The following is an 18479-nucleotide window of genomic DNA, read 5'->3' as shown; positions in this document are numbered from 1 at the left end:
TTGATTTTGGAAAGAAGAATATGCTTTGTAGAGCATTCGATTAGTTGCTGATGTAGCAGATATGAAAACTATGATATAGATAGTTGAGATAACTAAAGATCAAACTAGGACTTTAATATTTTACCTGAACTTTTAACTTTTCTAGATGTGATTAGTTCTTCTTCTGTAGTTCCTTTGATGGTCTCGCTGCTTCTTTCGCCTTCTCATAATAATTCTGTATTCTAGTTCTTCAGAGATCCTAGAAAGCCAATTGGGATTTCGAGCTGAAAGCATGAAATATGCTATGGAGAATCCAATAATAAGTCCACTCCCATATCCCATAAGAACCGCTTTCCTAAATTCACTTAGAAATGTAGAATTGCTTTCTTGATCCAGCACAGGTTTTGTGTTGTTTGTCGCTGGCATCCCGCTACTTCCACAACCTTCCGAGACAGGGAATCCACATAACCCATCATTACCTACATACGAGTTCATCTCGAATGTAGCAAATTGGCATCCTGTCGGGATGCATCCTTGGAGATGATTGTGGGAGAGATTCAAAAATGCAAGAAATGTAAGAGATGTAAGTTGTTCAGGTATCTCTCCTGCAAGATGGTTAGCTGATAGGTCCAGTGATTCAACTAAATGTAAATTTCCTAGTGATGGTGGTATATGACCTTGCAATCCATTATGGGATAAATTCAACACACGAAGTTCAATGAGATCTCCCATAATACTTGGAACGTGTCCTTCAAATCTGTTACTTGAAAAATCAATAGTGGTGTACAAAGACAAGATTAATGACACAACTTCAAGCTGCAGTCCCTTTGTTACGATAGTTATGGAGTCTTGATAATTTCCATCCATCCAATGTCCACCTATCCAAGTAAAGAAAAAGGAGTGTCGGTAATGACGGTCTCCTTTATTACTGGATTCCTCCTCTATTTGATCAATTCCCTTCAGAGCTTCTAAGCTCTGAAAAAGATTTGCAGGTAACTCTGCTGTAAATGCATTGCAAGCGAGGTCTATGATTTGAAGCTTAGGAAACAAGTTCTTCATGATTCTTGAAGTCCTGATGGGTCCATGCAATTTATTGGATCTCAAACTTAACACTTGTAGCTCTGGCAGAGTCCCTAACAACATTGGAACTGTATCGTTGAGGAGATTATCTCCTATATCAAGAACTTGCAGTTGATGGCAATTTGCTAAGGATCGTGGAATTTTTTCGACTAGCTTATTGCCATGCAAGTTGAAGCTTTTGAGTACACTTCCAATGCTAAAAGTACTCTGAAAAGTCCCAGAAAGATTGTTGTGCCGCATATCCAAAACCATAAGCTCATTGATATTACCCAAACATTGCGGAATTGCTCCCTTCATATTTGTTTTTGCCAAATCTAGAATTTTTGGTGATGTTAAATTGCAAATAGACAAAGGGATCTCTCCATTGAGATTATTGTTCGATCTAAAGCTTAAAACGTGCAGCACCGGCAAAGTATCCAACCACATTAGGAATGTGTCGTTGAGGTGATTATCTCCTAAATCAAGAACTTGTAGCTCTTTGCAATTAGCCAAAGATTGGGGGATTTTCCCCTCTAGTTTATTGTCATGCAAGCTGAATATTCTGAGTGCACCTGCATTGTTACCCAAACATTGTGGAATCTCTCCCCTCAAATTATTTCTTGCCAAAGCTAGAATCTGTAGTGATGCCAAATTGCAAATAGATCACACCAGTAAAGGAATTGTTTTGGAGCTGCAAAGACATCAGCTCAGTCCAATTGGTAATGAGATATGATGAGATCTCACCGGAAAGATTATTATCAGACAATGCCAATTGAGATAACTTGGTCAGAGAGGATAAGGATATAGGCAATGTTCCTTGCAGGGCATTCCCTGCTAGAGCCAAGATAGTGAGGTTAGTACAAAGGCCTAGCTCAGAAGGAATGGCTGAATTCAAACGATTCTTCCGAAGATCAAGTTGTTGAAGAATTCCAAGTCTGCCTATAGAAGATGGAATCTTCCCTTGAAATGAATTAGATGAAAGATTGAGGTACTCAAGCTTGTCCAAGTTGGTGAATACTGTTTCTGGGATTGAACCGTCAAAATGGTTAATTGGTAAATCGAGGTAAGTCAGATTGTGGTAACGGAGAACAAATTCAGGGAATTCTAATCTTAGTTCATTGTAACCAAAGCTCAGTTGTGTCAGCATAGGCATATTCCTCAATTTGGACCATTCAGGAGTTTCTAAAAAATTTGATCCAAGATCCAAGTACCATAGCTTCTGAAGATTGCTAATTTGGTAGGGAATAACACCATCGATATTGTTGTTATAAAAACTGAGATATTCAAGTTGTGTTAACTTCCCAATTTCTTCTGGTATGACACCCTCCAGGATATTGTTGCTCAGGTCCAAGAAATTGAGCATAGAGGCGTTGCCAATATTCGATGGTATCGATCCACTGATGTTGTTGCCATTGAGAATAAAGCTCGTGAGACTCGGAAATGAAGTGAAGTCAAGCTGATCAAGAGAGCCTGAGAGGCCTGCATCAGAAAGATTGATCTCGGAAATTGTTCCACCAGCATTGCAGACAATAGATGTCCAATTACAGAAGTTTCTGAGATTGGAAATGGACCATGAATCCAAGAAGGAAGCAGAAGATAAGTTACTCTTCCATTTGACAAGAGCTTCAGCTGATGATGTGATTCTTAATGGAAGAGAAAAAAGAAGTAGCACATGTAGAAGAATGTAAATGAAGGTACTATGAGAAGTTTTCATGTCTAAAAGAGTACTTGTTTTCAAGAACAATACAACTTTTTTGAGCTTTTAAATGAATGAGGGATAATAAATTTAGTGGAAAACCAATCATATGAAGATGAATATAAAGAACAGAAGCCAAAGATAGTGGAAACTGGAAAGGTACAAAGCCTGCAGGTCCAACAACAACTTTTGGATTGATGAATGGAAATTTTGCTGTTTCTCAAGTCAACTCACAAGTGCTCTTCGTGCACTTATGTCTTTTCTCTATTTTTTGTACCAAAGGAACAAAATACCTTTTTTTGTGTATAGCACCCAAAAAAGTAAAGCGAACAATAGAGAGGTAATTTTTTTTTTTTCCTTCCCGCAAGTTTTCACTAGTTGACAAAGTAAAAGAAGATCTCAACTTATGATAATTTAACACAAACCTAGAGGACAAAAGTATATTCTATAAACTAGAATGCTTTGCTATGGTTCCTTTAATATCAAAGTGAAATTTCTTCCTCATTAGAAGTAAAAGTAACTGGAAAGAGGTATAACAGAGTGAAAAACTGAAGTAAATAAAATAAAACATTGTACGTAATTTATCATTAAAGACCAAAGGTAAACGTGTTTGCTGCAAATGTTGTGGCGCCCCTCGGCTGCAGCTCTCTTTCATTCACATTTTAACCATTTCTTGGTCTGTTCATATTTTTATAAGAGAAAATGTTGGGATTCTCAAAGTCAATGCACAAGTCGTTCTTGGGTTGTTTAAAAATGCGCGTCCCCCAAAATTTCAAATCACTAAAAACAGGGGCAGAGCTAGACATCAAGGTACGCCAGTAAACCTTGGTCCAAGTCAGTGACGGATTCAGAATTTTTATTCAAGGTGTTCAGAAAAGAAAAAAAAAGCTAAATATACATTGTAATTTTTTGCCGAGAGTATTCAAAAGTTAATATAAGCACATAAACACAGAAAATTTACTCTATATATACACTGTAATTTTTTGTCGAGGGTGTTCGGGTGAACATCCTCGACAACACGTAGATCCGCCCCTAGTCCAAGCATTGTTTAAAAATGGCGAGAGGTGGTGGTTTAGCTATTAATAGGTGGCATTTTTTTTTATTTTTTTAAAAAAAATAATTTTAATGTTTAATAGGGAAAATGGTTTCCGTTAGCCAAAAATGACAAATTTGAGTCATTTGGTTAATGACAGGGTTACAAATGAGACATCTTTGAAATGGAGGATAAAGTTGCTCTATTTGGAATACATTAGGATTAGGGTATATCTTGCCCTTTTCCCTATCAGATTTATACGCATCATTTAATCAGTTACCTCACAAAAAGTAAATACAGTATAATCTAATTCTCAATGTTGAAAGTATAAATCAGCCCCTTCCTACATTATATTACTATGTTGTTGGTTTTTGAAATAGGTAAGAAGTGCCTGAGGCGCCATATATATGTTTACCCCGGATTCAGATAATCAATTAAATTTATAAGTGGGTATAGGATATGTGTTTGGATCTTGATGTGTGTTTGATAGAGAAAATATATATTTGAGAGCTCTTTAGTGAAACGGCTATTGACGATAATTTGCTATGAATGTAAACGTTTATGAACAATGTGAAACACTAGATGGAAGAAACACAATAATAATAACGACAGGCGGCCTTGGCCGAATCAAATATTGAGAGAGAGATTGTATATATGAATTCTTCTACTATAAATGTTCTTGGAAAGTAAAAGGAGCCAACCCCCTCAAAGGAGGAGGATATGCCCTATTTATAGTGTCACCTCCATGGATCTCATACAATGAGAAATAATAAAATAATAATAACAAGGACAGCTCTGCACGGATTTGGTGGGATTAGACTGACGGCGCCGTCTGACACACGCATGGTAGGTAGTTGACTATGGCAGGACGCTACTGGCGCGTGGCCCGCATGCAACGGCCACACGGACCAACGGCTACTCGGACAAACGGCCATGAATGCTCGGGTCATCGGGCTTGGATGCTCGGGTCACCAGGCTTGGATGCTCGGGTCACCGGGCTTGGCCATTTCGACAACGTCGAAGGCAGACCTGTCGGTGCCCTTGCCCAGCACCGGCCCAAGCATTACCCCGATCAAGGGCGAATAGTATCCCACACATTCTCATTCCTTCCTCTGGTTCCCCGTTCCACCGGTTCGCCTCATATCCGGTTTCTACCGTATACAGATAGCCCCCACACTTCTCGGATCTCCGATCTGTCGGAGTAACGGGGAGTGGTTAAACTCCCAAACCGGTGGTTCTGTCAGCCCGGCGTTATCTTCGTATTTTGGCGGGAACGGTTGCGTAACGCATCCCCTTTTATCGGCCACGTGTCTCGCCCCTGGTGGTCCACTTCTATCAACCGCCTTTTTCACGTCGTTTCGAGTCGCTTCGTATTAATGATGGGGATACGTGGCGCCGTCTGATTGGTCGTCCTCGGTAACCGTTCCTCTCCCATGCCTATATAAGGCCCTTTACCCCTTCATTTTACCATTTTCACGCTCTGCATCCTCTCCAACTCCACTCCATTTCTGCGTTTTTTTCCACTTGCACCACACACAATCAACTCCATATTTGGTCTCCCTATTGATTCATTGCTTCATATTGTGTGTGAAAGAACCAACTTTGACACCACTGCTGTCGAATATTCTTTGCTCGAGCGTCGCCGTTTTACACTTTGCCTCTTCTCGAACCATCAGTTCCTTTGTTCTTCTTAAATTCCTTTCTTCGACCTTCTTTCTTTCATATTCCCAAGATGTCCGAATCCACTTCCCATGATGCTCCACTGGTAGCATCCCCGGGAGTCGAGCCTGCGTCCCCGGCTAAATTCGAGCCCACGGCTTCGGATATCATACCGGCTAAATTTAATTTCAACAAAGACCTTGAGGTCGAAAAGCCTTCCTCCGTTTCAGACAGGGGGTTCGATGTGAGGCAATATCCCTCGTCTATCACCGAGGAGAAGCTCGACATAGTCCGGGCCGATTGCGGGTGGGACACCCGTCCGGTTCGGATTTTGGCCCCCGGACCAGATGAATCCGTTACCGACCATTGTGAAGGGTTTCTGTATGTTTACACATACCCCTTCACCCTCAAACTCGACCCTCCGGTGGATCCGGTCATTCTCGACATGTGCCGTACTTACGGCGTCACACTGGCTCAGATCGGCCCAAATGTTTGGAGGGTCGTAGCGTGTCTCCGGTTGTTGGCCAACAACGCCGGGAAGGAGTTCACACTGGGCCATCTGGTACACCTATACTCCCCGAGGCTGTTCCGGGGCGGCGTAATGAAACTAGCCAAGCGCAGCCGGAATCCATTCTTCTCGAAAATGGATGAAGACAGAGACCGGGGATGGTTGGAGAGATACGTCCGGGTGAAGACCGAGGACATAATTCCAGCCGAGCACATGCCTTTCCCGGAGAAGTGGAATAACAAGCGTAAGTCCGAAGCCTCGAACAATTGCCTTAGTATTGCTTCGTCAAATTTTGATTCTGCTTCCTCACTGTTTCTTTCTTACATTTGCCAGCCAATGGGTATGTTCCTCCGGTCATCTGGAATCTGAATGACTAGGTCACTGTGCTCCTCGGCCAGCATCCCCATGACGACCGGACATGGGCTCACCTGTCTCGTGGCCGATGGATCGCCCAAAATCACGGTAGCCTTCTATTTTTATTCTGCTGCATTCTCCTTTACTTGTTCCGTCCTTTGATCTGTGCTAACACCTTGTCTTTTTAGGTTTGCCTAAGGTCTCGATAGCCCCCAGATCGGAGTCGGGGATCGCCCTTCCAGCACCGGCGACCGAATTTGACACAGCGGGTTCCTCCCGTGTCCTCATCGATGCCGCAAAAAGAAAACGACCCTCCGAAAAGGGGCAGACGCCAAAAAGGAAGAAAGCAAAGAGTGTTGCTCGTCCTTCGAGGGAAGAGACAGAGCCCGACATCATTGTTCGGAGAGTCGGCTCCGTTCCCTCCGTGGCTCCAATACCGGAGGAGGCGGTCTCCGTTCCGCCCCTTCCTTCCATCGGCGAAGGTCTCTTGGTTCCCGTGCACATTCAGGTGCGGAAGAAATACTTTCACCAGTTCCTCTTCGGTCGATTGACTTTGTCGACATTTCAGGTGAAACTTCTTCGGAAGACGCTCCCCTGCAAAGGAAAAGGTCCGGGGAAGCGGCTGCTGTTGAAGCCGATAAAAGGACCGCCCCCGTACCGGAGAGCGGAGCCCCCACAGGCACCCGTCCGACTCCCGAGCATAAGCCTGTTGCAACTGTGAGCCCACGGCCTTTGCCGAAAATATTGAGGCTACTCCAAGTTCATCTACCCCGGCTCTGCGGGTGGACGATTTTGACGACATGTTCTCGAGCACCCCCCCTGTTACCGGCGAAGCAGCGGGCTTAGGTCATCTCCATATTCCTCGGGCCACGAGGCCGGCCAGCCGGATCCCCGAATCAGGGGCCAGGGACAGCTTGGTAAATATCTTCCCGGCCCCGAGCGTGGAGCCAAGGAGAACCAAATCGGCCGTAGTCACCGTACCTGAGGACTGCAGTTTTCTATCGCGTCCGGTGGGCGTAGTGAGCTATTTGCGGCCCCTTATCTCTGACTCGGACAAGCGAAAAATGACCGGGCTCACTTGGCAGTGCCTCATTAACGAGGGTATGCATGCAAGCAACCGGGTAAGCTCTTCTGTCATCCTTGTACAGTTTATCTGTGGATTTTATCCTTACTTCGCCTAAGCCTTCTGACTTGTTTCACCTGTAGAGTGTGGTGCTGGTTAATGAAGCTTTCATCCGTGCCCAACATGAGATAGATGATCTCCGAGGCCAACTGGATGCCCAAGTTCGAGAAACGGAGAAATACCAACATCTTCTTCAGGAGAAGGAGGAAGAGTTGAACCGGGCGGCTGTGCTGGCCAACCTCCGTCCTGAGCTCGATGCGGCTAAGGACGAGAACCGTCGCTTGAAGAGTGAACTGGCCGCTATGATCGATTATAACCGGAGCCTTGAGGCTGAAAAGATCGGCCTTAGCCGGGATAAAGCCCAGTTTTCGTCGAGGCTAGATGAGCTCGAGACCACGGTTTCCCGACTCCAGGGGGAGCTGGACTCAGTGAAGGCTGATGCAACGGGCCTGGCCGAGAGGAACCGGCAGCTCGAGTCCGAGGCTGCTTTGTCTAACGAGGGTAGGAGGGTGTTCGAAGAGAAAGCCGAGGAGCGATCTCGGATATGCCAAGGCCTAAGAACCGAGCTCTAGGAGGCGGTTATCGCCAACGACGCCCTTAAGGTCGAGCTGGATGCAGCCACTGGTAGGATAAGTGTCCTTGAGGAGGACCGGGCCGATCTGGAAGCGAAACTGGCCAAGGCTGAGGCCGACTTGGAGGAAACATGGAGAAGTGTTGAGGCGGCCGAGGCTCACACTGCTATTGTTGCCGAGTATGAGAAGTGGAAGTCTCGGCAGATCACCCTCGAGCAAGCCGAGCATGGTCTCTCTGAACTTCCGGCCCTGATACTCGAGGCCAAGAGGATGGAGGAAGAAGCTAATCGTGCCCCTGGGTCCGAGTCAGACGACTCCGAGCACACATCCACCTCTAGTCATGCCGGATAGCATAGGGCTTGTGCCTTGCTTTCTGTTTTTTGTTTTTTGCCTTTGTAGGACTTTGTTTTTTCTTTTGATGTAAGAGACATCCGTTGTATAAATGAAAAGTGCATCTTTCTTGCTTCTTCGTTTGAATGTTTGTTTACTGCTTTTGCTATAGTTGTTGGTCCGTTCTAGGACAAGTCGACTCGTAGTCGTTAATTCATCGTGCCCGTAGGTCTTATCCGATATTTTGGGGCCGGTGGCTTATCAAATTTTGGCTTGGATCATTGTGATCTCATTGCCTTTGTCGAATTTCGACCAAGGTACCCGGCGTAGGGTATGCGAATGAGGCAGTATCGAGATACGATGGTTATCAACTGGGTATATTTAACAGAAGGCTGTTATCCCAACTTTTGATAACTTTGTGTTTGCAAAATGTTTGTACATATGAGAATTTTAATTCTTTCTTCCTTAGCCGTAGTAAATGAAAAATGGGACACGATTCATTATGATCGTTTGGTCCTTACATCGGAGGCGGCCTTAGTTTTGCCGTAGCAAATGTTGAATGGGACACGATTCATTATGATCGTTTGGTCCTTACATCGGAGGCTATGGCCAGTGGCCGGGCCTTAGTTTTGCCGTAGCAAATGTTGAATGGGACACGATTCATTATGATCGTTTGGTCCTTACATCGGAGGCTATGGCCGGTGGCCGGTGGCCGGGCCTTAGTTTTGCCGTGGCAAATGTTGAGCTTCTCCGTCTGTTTCAATCGGTGTCATCTTCGGTGTGGCATAGTACTCCCCTAGCACTTATCCGATCTCCGAGGTCGGGTGAGTGCTATTACGTCACCAATCGGAGGATGCGACACCGGATATCTGGGTACTTGCCCTTCATATCCGTTGAGTAACACGCTGTACTCGTTGCCTCATTAAAAACCTTGTCGGAAAACCCATTTTGGGACAAAACCGTACTAAGGAAAAGAGTGCAACACGTGTTTTCAGGTCTAGATTCTAATTTTGTCCCGCTCTTGCCGTCCTGCAAAAGAGAAAAGTTAATAAGAGAATGCGGGGAGACCATACCTTAGCAGCAGTATCTCTTTAGATGGGCCACGTTCCAGTTATTACACAGACGCTGCCCGTCCATGGACTCCAATTGGTACGATCCTTTGCCCGTTATACTGGTTACCTTGTACGGACCTTCCCAGTTCGGACCCAGCTTTCCCTCGTTAGGGTTCTTGGTGTGCAAGGTAACTTTTCGCAGCACTAAATCCCCGACCTAAAAAATGCCGAAAGTTGGCTCTTCGATTGTAGTATCTTTCCATCCTCTGTTTTTGGGCCGCTATGCGGACCGACGCGCTTTCGCGTAGATCATCTGTGAGGTCGAGCTTCACGGCCATGGCCTCCTCGTTTGACTCCTCGGTGGTATACCTGAAACGGAGGGTCGGCTCGCCGACTTCTACGGGGATAAGGGTTTTGGCTCCGTAAACCAATGAGAACGGGGTTTCCCCCGTGCTCGATTTGGACGTGGTCCTGGAAGCCCGTAACACCTCCGGTAATATCTCCCTCTAATGGTGTTTCGATGCTTCATGTCTCTTCCTCAGATTTTGGATTATCGTTTTGTTCGTGGATTCTGCCTGTCCGTTTGCACATGGGTGATACGGGGTTGACACGATTTTCTTGATCTTCAATCCTTCGAGGAAATCGTTGACCTTGCCGCCCACGAACTGAGGACCATTATCACAAGTTATCTCGGAGGGGATGCCGAAGCGGCAGATGATGTGATCCCATATGAAGTCGATGACTTCCTTTTCTCGTATCTTTTCGAAGGCCTGTGCTTCAACCCACTTAGAAAAATAGTCAGTCATAAACAAAATGAAATGGGCCTTACCTGGTGCCCAAGGCAACGGGCCCACAATATCCATTCCCCACTTCATGAAAGGCCAAGGCGAGATCACCGAATGTAGCAACTCCCCAGGCTGATGAATCATCGGAGCATGCTTCTGACACCCGTCACATTTTCGGACTAAACTTTTCGCGTCCTTGTCTATCCGGTTCCAGTAATAACCGGCCCTAATAATTTTTCGAACCAGGGCTTCTGCACCTGAGTGATTGCCACAGGTTCCCTCGTGTACCTCTCTCATTACGTATTCCGTTTCACCGGGGCCCAAGCACTTAGCCAGGGGGCCGAGGAAAGAGCGTCGATACAGTTGGTCGTCCACCAAGCTAAAACGGGCAGCCTTGGTTCGTAGTGATCGTGACTCTTTCGGGTTATTTGGGAGTTTACCGTCGCGCAAGTAGTCTATGTACTTATTGCGCCAATCCCAGGTTAAGCCCATTGTGTATATTTCGGCGTGCCCGGTTTCTATGGCCGTGTTTGATAAGTGCACCGTTGCCCCGAGGTTGATTTTTTCCCCCTCGACCGAGGATCCCAGATTTGCTAATGCGTCAGCTTCGTTGTTCTGCTCCCTCGGTATGTGCTGTATGGTCCATTCCTTAAATTGATGAAGTACCACTTGGGTTTTTTCGAGGTACCTCTGCATCCGCTCGTCCTTTACCTCGAACACGCCGTTCACCTGGTTCGCGACCAAAAGCGAGTCGCACTTTGCCTCGATTATTTCGGCTCCCATGCTTCGAGCCAATTCCAAACCTGCAATTATAGCCTCATACTCGGCTTCATTGTTAGTCAATCTAGCAGTTCTAATGGACTGTCAAATGACATCCCTGGCCGGGGTCCTAAGGACAATCCCTAGTCCGGAACCTCTAAGGTTCGAGGCCCCGTCAGTGTGTAGAGACCAAATACCCGTGGTCTTTCCCGAGGTCAACAAAAGTTCCTTTTCGACCTCGGGGACCATGGTCGGGGTAAAGTCTACCACAAAATCGGCCAAGATTTGGGATTTGATGGCCGTTCGAGGTTTATACTCGATATCGTAACCGCTAATTTCTACAGCCCATTTTGTTAATCTACCTGACAACTCAGATTTATGCATGATGTTTTTCAAAGAGTACGTGGTTACTACACGTATGGGGTGGCATTGAAAATAAGGTTTGAGCTTTCTGGAAGCGCTTACCAGTGCTAATGCCAACTTTTCCAAATGGGGATAACGGGTCTCTGCATCCCCCAAAGTTCTACTTACATAATAGATAGGGAATTGTGTACCTGTTTCTTCTCGGACCAAAACGCCGCTTACCGCCATTTCGGAGACTACTAGGTAGAGGAAAAGTGGCTCACCGATCCTCGGTGTGTGCAGCAACGGGGGGCTAGACAAATACCTCGCACTCCGGTGTCCAAACGAAGTCGTTCTTCTTTCTGAGCAAAGATAAGAACTGGTGACTCTTGTCTGAGGATCTCGATATGAACCGACTCAGCGCCGCTATCCTCCCGGTGAGCTTCTGTACCCCCTTTATGTTGTTCACGACCTCGATATCCTCGATGGCCTTGATCTTGTCCGGGTTGATCTCAATTCCCCGGTTTGACACCATGAAACCCAGAAATTTACTGGACCTTACCCCGAAAGCACATTTTTCCGGGTTGAGCTTCATGTTGTATCTGCGGAGAACATCGAAGGTTTCCTGCAAATGCTTTAAATGGTCCTCTGTTTCCAGGGACTTAACAACCATATCGTCAACATAAACTTCCATAGTTTTCCCTATTTGTTCTTCGAACATTCCATTAAATAGGCATTGGTAGGTTGCTCCGGCATTTTTTTAATCCGAAAGGCATGACGTTATAACAGTAAGTCCCATAGCGGGTGATGAAGGACGTTTTCTCTTGATCCTCCGGGTGCATCCGGATTTGGTTATACCCGGAGTAAGAATTGAGAAAACTTAACATTTCATGTTCGGCCGTCGCATCGATCATCCTGTCGATGTGGGGCAATGGAAATGAATCCTTCGGGCATGCCTTGTTTAAATCCTTATAATTGACACACATTCGAAATTTATTACCTTTTTTGGGCACCACCACCCCGTTAGCAAGCCAATCCGGATATTTCACCTCCCGGATGGAACCTATATTTAAAAGCTTTGTTACCTCATCTTTCACGAAGGCGTGTTTCGGCTCCGCCATGGGCCTTCTTTTTTGCTTTACCGGGGGAAATTTCCCGTCCAAGCTGAGTTTGTGTGACGCTATTTCCGGTGATATACCTGTCATATCTATATGCGACCATGCAAAGCAATCGGCGTTAGCTCGAAGAAACTCAATTAATTTACGCCTGAGCTCCGGGGTGAGCCCCGTGCCCAGGTATACCTTTCTGTCTGGTAAGAATTCGAACAAGATGATCTGCTCCAGCTCCTCTACGGTTGATCTGGTTGCATCCGCGTCATCCGGCATGACAAAGGATCTAGGTATCCCCAAGTTATCTTCTTCACGCACCGGATCTGACCCGGTATACTTTAGTTTCTATTAGGGGACCTCCCCTCCGGTTACACCCTTCTTTTCCTGAGCCGGCTCCTTGGGCTGGGGCGCCGCCTCCTCTACTGCGAACATTTCCTTTGCTGCGGGCTGCTCACCTCGGATGCTCTTCACCCCCTCTGGGTGGGGAATTGCAGCAACTGATGCAGTGTTGAAGGAACTGCCCTCATGCTATGTATCCAAGGTCTGCCCAATAACGCATTATACTTCATGTCGCCTTCGATCACATAGAACACCGTTTGCTGAATGGTTCCATCCGCGTTCACAGGCAACGAGATCTCTCCCTTCGTAGTTTCGCTAGCCATATTGAACCCACTGAGTACCCGAGCCACCGATACGATCCGATCCAGCAGCCCTAGCTGTTCGACCACTCTCCATCGGATGATGTTGGCCGAGCTACCTGGGTCAACCAAAATACGTTTAACCTTAGTTTTAAAGATGAGTATAGAAATTACCAGCGCATCATTGTGCGGTTGAATGATGCCTTCCGCATCTTCGTCATCGAAGGAAATAGAGCCCCGGGTTGAATGGTCTCGGATGCGTTTTTCGCGAACAATAGAGACCTTGGTCCGTTTCATTATCGGCCGCCGGGGGGCGTCGATACCCCCAACTATCATGTTGATTATAAGCTGGTGCTCAACCGGTTCGACCCTTCGATGAGCTTCCCTTTCCTTGTAGTGACTTTTGGCTCGCTCGCTCAATAGATCTCGGAGATGGCCGTTTTTCAACAATCGGGCTACCTCTTCTCTCAACTGGCGGCAATCCTCAGTTTTGTGACCATGGGTTCCGTGATATTCACACACCACGTTCGGATCCCGTTGTCCCGGATCTGACCTTAGTGGTTTCGGCCATCGTACATCCGGGACGCGGCCGATGGCCGAGACAAGGCCCGAGGTATTGACGTTGAAGTTGTACTCCGAAATCTTCGGTGCACCCTTATTGCTTGCGGAACTTCCGGCATCGCTCCTGAACGAGAGTCCCCGGCTGTTTGACGGGCACTCGACCCGCTTGCTGCCTCGGCCTGAGAAATGGCTCGGGCTTTCCCTTGACCTTTCTGACCTGAAATTTGATCTCTCCGAGTGGGCGTATGGCCGAAACCTTTCTTTTGATGATTCGTACTTCGTTTCAAAACCTTTCTTCGATTTCTCGAAACTTCTATTCACTTTTAACTTTACCGAAGAAAGCTCGAACTGATCATCCTCCACCCGAATCTTCGACTCATACCTATTGTGGACATCGGCCCATGTCACGGCCTCGTATTCCAGCAAATTTTCTTTCAATTTGGCTGAGGCAACTGAACTTAGCATGTTGATCCCCTTTATGAAAGCTTGCGCGACCCATTCTTCTGGCATCGGGTGGAGTTCCATCCGTTCCCTCTAGAACCGGGTGACGAACTCTCGTAGTAGCTCATCGTCCCTTTGAGTTATTTGGAAGATATCGGCCTTACGGGCCTGCACCTTTATGGCACCGGCATGTGCCTTTACGAAGGCATCGGCGAGCATTTCGAAAGAAGTGATCGAGTGCTCGGGTAGGTGGTCATACCACGTCAACGCTCCCTTCGACAAAGTTTCCCCAAATTTCTTTAGCAACACCGACTCGATCTCATCTTCCTCCATATCATTGCCCTTTATGGCACAAGTATATGAGGTCACGTGCTCGTGCGGGTCCGTGGTGTTATCATACTTCTGTATATCGGGCATTTTGAACCTCTTCGGGATCAGTTTCGGGGCCGCACTCGGTGGAAAGGGCCTTTGGATGTATCTTTTCGAATTCGGCCCCTTCAGTAAGGTGGAGTCCCCGGTATCTGGTCCACCCGAGAATTGTATGTCTCGACCCTCTTTTCGGTCGAATCTACCCGTTTTGCCAAAGTTTCGAGCATCTTTAGGACCTCAGTGGAGGAGCCGGCTCCGGAGCCGTCGCTCTCAACCACTCGCGCTTCATTTCTTCCAGTTTCGGCAGTACCCTTTGCCTTTCCCGGCCCCGCTTCATCCTTTCCGCTCTGCAGCTGAGCGATTACCATTCCTTGCTCGGCGATTGCCGCTCTCTGTTCCTGCAACATTTCAAAAATTAAACGTAATTTAACACCATCGTTTAGTGCGTCCGGTTCTCTCCGGCTCCGATCCCGGGACAATGTGGCGGAATTGTGAGTATTTAGAGGATCAGTGGCCGGTAGGGTGGCATTCTCTTGATCCACGGTATTCTGCCGGTTGATCCCCTCCCTTGAATCGACGGGGTTCGGGTCAGCGGGATTTGGCAATGCCCGTAGTCCGCTTCCTTCATTTTTCGCCACAAGCTCGGCGTTATTGACATGACCGGATTGTTCGACGTCAGCCATTTGGTCCGTTTCCGCAGAGATGAATATTGTAGAAATCAAGGCCAAAGACCACTATTATCCTAGCCCCACGGTGGGCGCCAAACTGTTTATCCCGGATTCAGATAATCAATTAAATTTGTAAGTGGGTATAGGATATGTGCTTGGATCTTGATGTGTGTTTGATAGAGAAAATATATATTTGAGAGCTCTTTAGTGAAACGGCTATTGATGATAATTTGCTATGAATGTAAACGTTTATGAACAATGTGAAACACTAGATGGAAGAAACACAATAATAATAGCGACAGGCGGCCTTGGCCGAATCAAATATTGAGAGAGAGATTGTATATATGAATTCTTCTACTATAAATGTTCTTGGAAAGTAAAAGGAGCCAACCCCCTCAAAGGAGGAGGATATGCCCTATTTCTAGTGTCACCTCCATGGGTCTCATACAATGGGAAATAATAAAATAATAATAACAAGGACAGCTCTGCACGGATTTGGTGGGATTAGACTGACGGCGCCGTCTGACACACGCATGGTAGGTAGTTGACTATGGCAGGACGCTACTGGCGCGTGGCCCGCATGCAACGGCCACACGGACCAACGACTACTCGGACAAACGACCATGAATGCTCGGGTCATCGGGCTTGGATGCTCGGGTCACCGGGCTTGGATGCTCGGGTCACCGGGCTTGGCCATTTCGACAATGTCGAAGGCAGACCTGTCGGTGCCCTTGCCCAGCACCGGCCCAAGCATTACCCCGGTCAAGGGCGAATAGTATCCCACACATTCTCATTCCTTCATCTGGTTCCCCGTTCCACCGTTTCGTCTCATATCTGATTTCTACCGTATACAATATATATATATATAGACTAGTGAATTAGCTAGCGCTTCGCGCGGTTATGAGAAATAAAGTATTTTTGTTAACTTTTATTTTAACAAATCAATCTTGACTAACCAAACGTCTCTCCGTATTTCTTTCATGAACTATAACAACTGACAAAAGACCTTTTATAACGGGTAAAATATCATTGATGGTGAAAATTTTTACACTTTCATTTTTCAATATATATATGTTAAAATATAATCTTTAAACACCACAATGAAAGGAAAAACTTCAAATATAGGACCTCTATCTTCATTTCAAGAAAACACCCTCCAAACCCATTACTATCAGAAACAAAGGTAACACAGGATATATATTCGCCTTTAACAGAAAACCAATGCAAGTATTTATCCATACAAAGAGAAAAATTGGTGGAGTAATATACGTATTATACTATTTAAGAAATGAAAATACCTATAAAAAGCTACCCATAAAATAAAAATTTAACATATATATATATAGTACATAGGCCCTTATAGAGTCCGCATGGTTCACAATAGAGGACCATCCACAGTGGTGTGCAACCCAAGAATCTGGTGCTCCCCAGAGACTTTCCGAATATCGGAATAATACCAGGTGATAAAGTGGAGGCCTCCGCTCAACTTTAATTATATTTTAACTGGGACCAACTTTTCTTGGCAACTCTTTTGGTAACAAAAAATCTCCTGAACTATAAGATAAAGGGAAAAGTAAGATACCGACTTCTTTCCCAATCACGCAAATTCAATTTGATACTACAGATAATCACAATTGATGCAATTCATTGCGAACCATGTGTTTTATATGATTTCAAGCAGATATCATTCAAATTATGTTAAAGGAAAGAATCTTTTGGCTATATTATCAAAATTCAGGGAAAAATTGCTCAAGAAATCAGTACTACCTTTTGGGTTCTCCAATTAAGGTTTCACAACATGACACATGAAATCCTACATTGCCAATACAAAGCATAAAAGTACAGGCTCTAAAATCAGTTAGGAAAAAGGAACTAAACTACTCGAGTCATATTCAATTTTTTACCGCCAAAAGTCTTTGAACTTCCAAAAGAAGTTGCAAGTACTGATGTCAATGAGGTTGCTCCAGTATATAAAAGCTCTTGTTCCAAACCCTTGTTGCACATAAGGATCAATTTCGGATGTAACACCAAATAAATTAAATGCTGCTAAATGATAGCCCCTGAAGCTGTCAAAAGAGCATGAGAGAACAATCAATCACTATATTAGTTATGTAACCAAAGAAGTTGTTATACAAAAATTATAATCAACCAGGATGGGAAAAAGTCAAAGCATAAAACTACAAGAAGAATCATGATTTATAGATAGAGTTGCTTGGACTATCTTTGCATTTTGTTGGATGAATATTGATCAAATCCATCTGTCACGATCCAATTTGGCTAAGTCGTGTGGCCACTTACCTCTCCCACATTGGTAAGCGAACCCTCAACCCAACGGAAATAAAGGCATAAATAAATAAATAAATCATGCGGAAGAGAATAATTACGTAAGTCTTACAATAATATATAATAGAAATAGTGCGGAATAAGGAAATACCCCAGGGTCTGGTCTAAGCCATACAAGAGCATCTAAGTAAAATTATACAAGTCTAGAATATAATAATACATCAATATGTCTATGTCTCAGAGTAGGAAAGTAAGACATAATGATAAGAGGAGTCTTCAAGGCAGCGAACATCTCGTGCTCACCCTGTAAACTCGAAGCGGTCTTGATAGCGATTATCAGCCACGGGAGATAGAAGAAGACCCAACCTGGAACTCTGCATTCATAAAAGAAGGGAGCAAGTGCAGGTCAGTACAAAACCACAGTACTGGTAAGTATCATCAACCGACTAAGTATAACTAACATAATTCAGACAATAAAGCAAGATAGGCAGATAAATCAACAAGTATAAGTCAAATATAATCGTAACCAAGTACACGTCATCGCCTAAGTAGAGCATCTAAACCCAAATGTACCCAACTCTCAATATGTTCAATCTGAAACCAACATCACAAGTAAAACACCAAACCATCTCAATATAATCCATAATGCAATGCAATGCAATAATGTATGAATGCAAATGCAATGTCATGCAATGCTGTGTACATATGTACTCCGGACAGAATATCTCCATGTCACGGTAGCACAACCCAAGGTGACTCTTGAAGTCAAAATGCCACTCGTCCTGGATCTTTGCCCAACAGACAGACGAGACCCGAATCTTTTCCCACGGGGGTTCTCACAGCCACCACCTTGGGGAACCCGCGGAGTCCATGCACTCACTCAATCCACGATTCCGGGACTAATATCGGATATCGGACTCTCACATCACTCTTATTTAAAAACCAAGCCCAACTCATCATAGTGTTTCATCCAGTACCAACATTGTATCAACAGTATATCATGAAGGATGAGAATGCATGCAATGTGGCTAAAGGGTGTATCAACAGAATCCTTTTCAAGAAAGGATGATGATATGATCCTAAAGGGCATAACTAGCGCTAATGGCTCAAGGGCATGGAAGAGGATGTTGGAGATACTTGTGGATCCACATAAGAGAGC

The 18479-nt window shown here is 45.2% G+C and overlaps 2 protein-coding genes across 2 annotated transcripts; both read right to left on the bottom strand.

Annotated features, from left to right (window-relative positions):
• Nucleotides 1–136: 136 nt before the first annotated feature.
• Nucleotides 137–1637, bottom strand: LOC132638642 (receptor-like protein Cf-9 homolog). The gene has a single exon (XM_060355452.1). It carries the CDS (start codon nucleotides 1483–1485, stop codon nucleotides 142–144), a length of 1344 nt encoding a protein of 447 aa, XP_060211435.1. The 5' UTR covers nucleotides 1486–1637; the 3' UTR covers nucleotides 137–141.
• On the bottom strand, nucleotides 1637–2752 carry LOC132637838 (receptor-like protein 53). Its single transcript, XM_060354868.1, has one exon. The coding sequence runs from the start codon at nucleotides 2750–2752 to the stop codon at nucleotides 1652–1654; it is 1101 nt and encodes a 366-aa protein (XP_060210851.1). The 3' UTR covers nucleotides 1637–1651.
• Between the last annotated feature and the right edge of the window lie 15727 nt (nucleotides 2753–18479).

The sequence above is a fragment of the Lycium barbarum genome, chromosome 4 (genome assembly GCF_019175385.1).
Source record: "Lycium barbarum isolate Lr01 chromosome 4, ASM1917538v2, whole genome shotgun sequence".
In the NCBI taxonomy this organism is placed as follows: Eukaryota; Viridiplantae; Streptophyta; class Magnoliopsida; order Solanales; family Solanaceae; genus Lycium; species Lycium barbarum.
The sequence above is the reverse complement of the archived record's forward strand: the minus strand, read 5'-3'. Positions and strand labels throughout refer to the sequence as shown.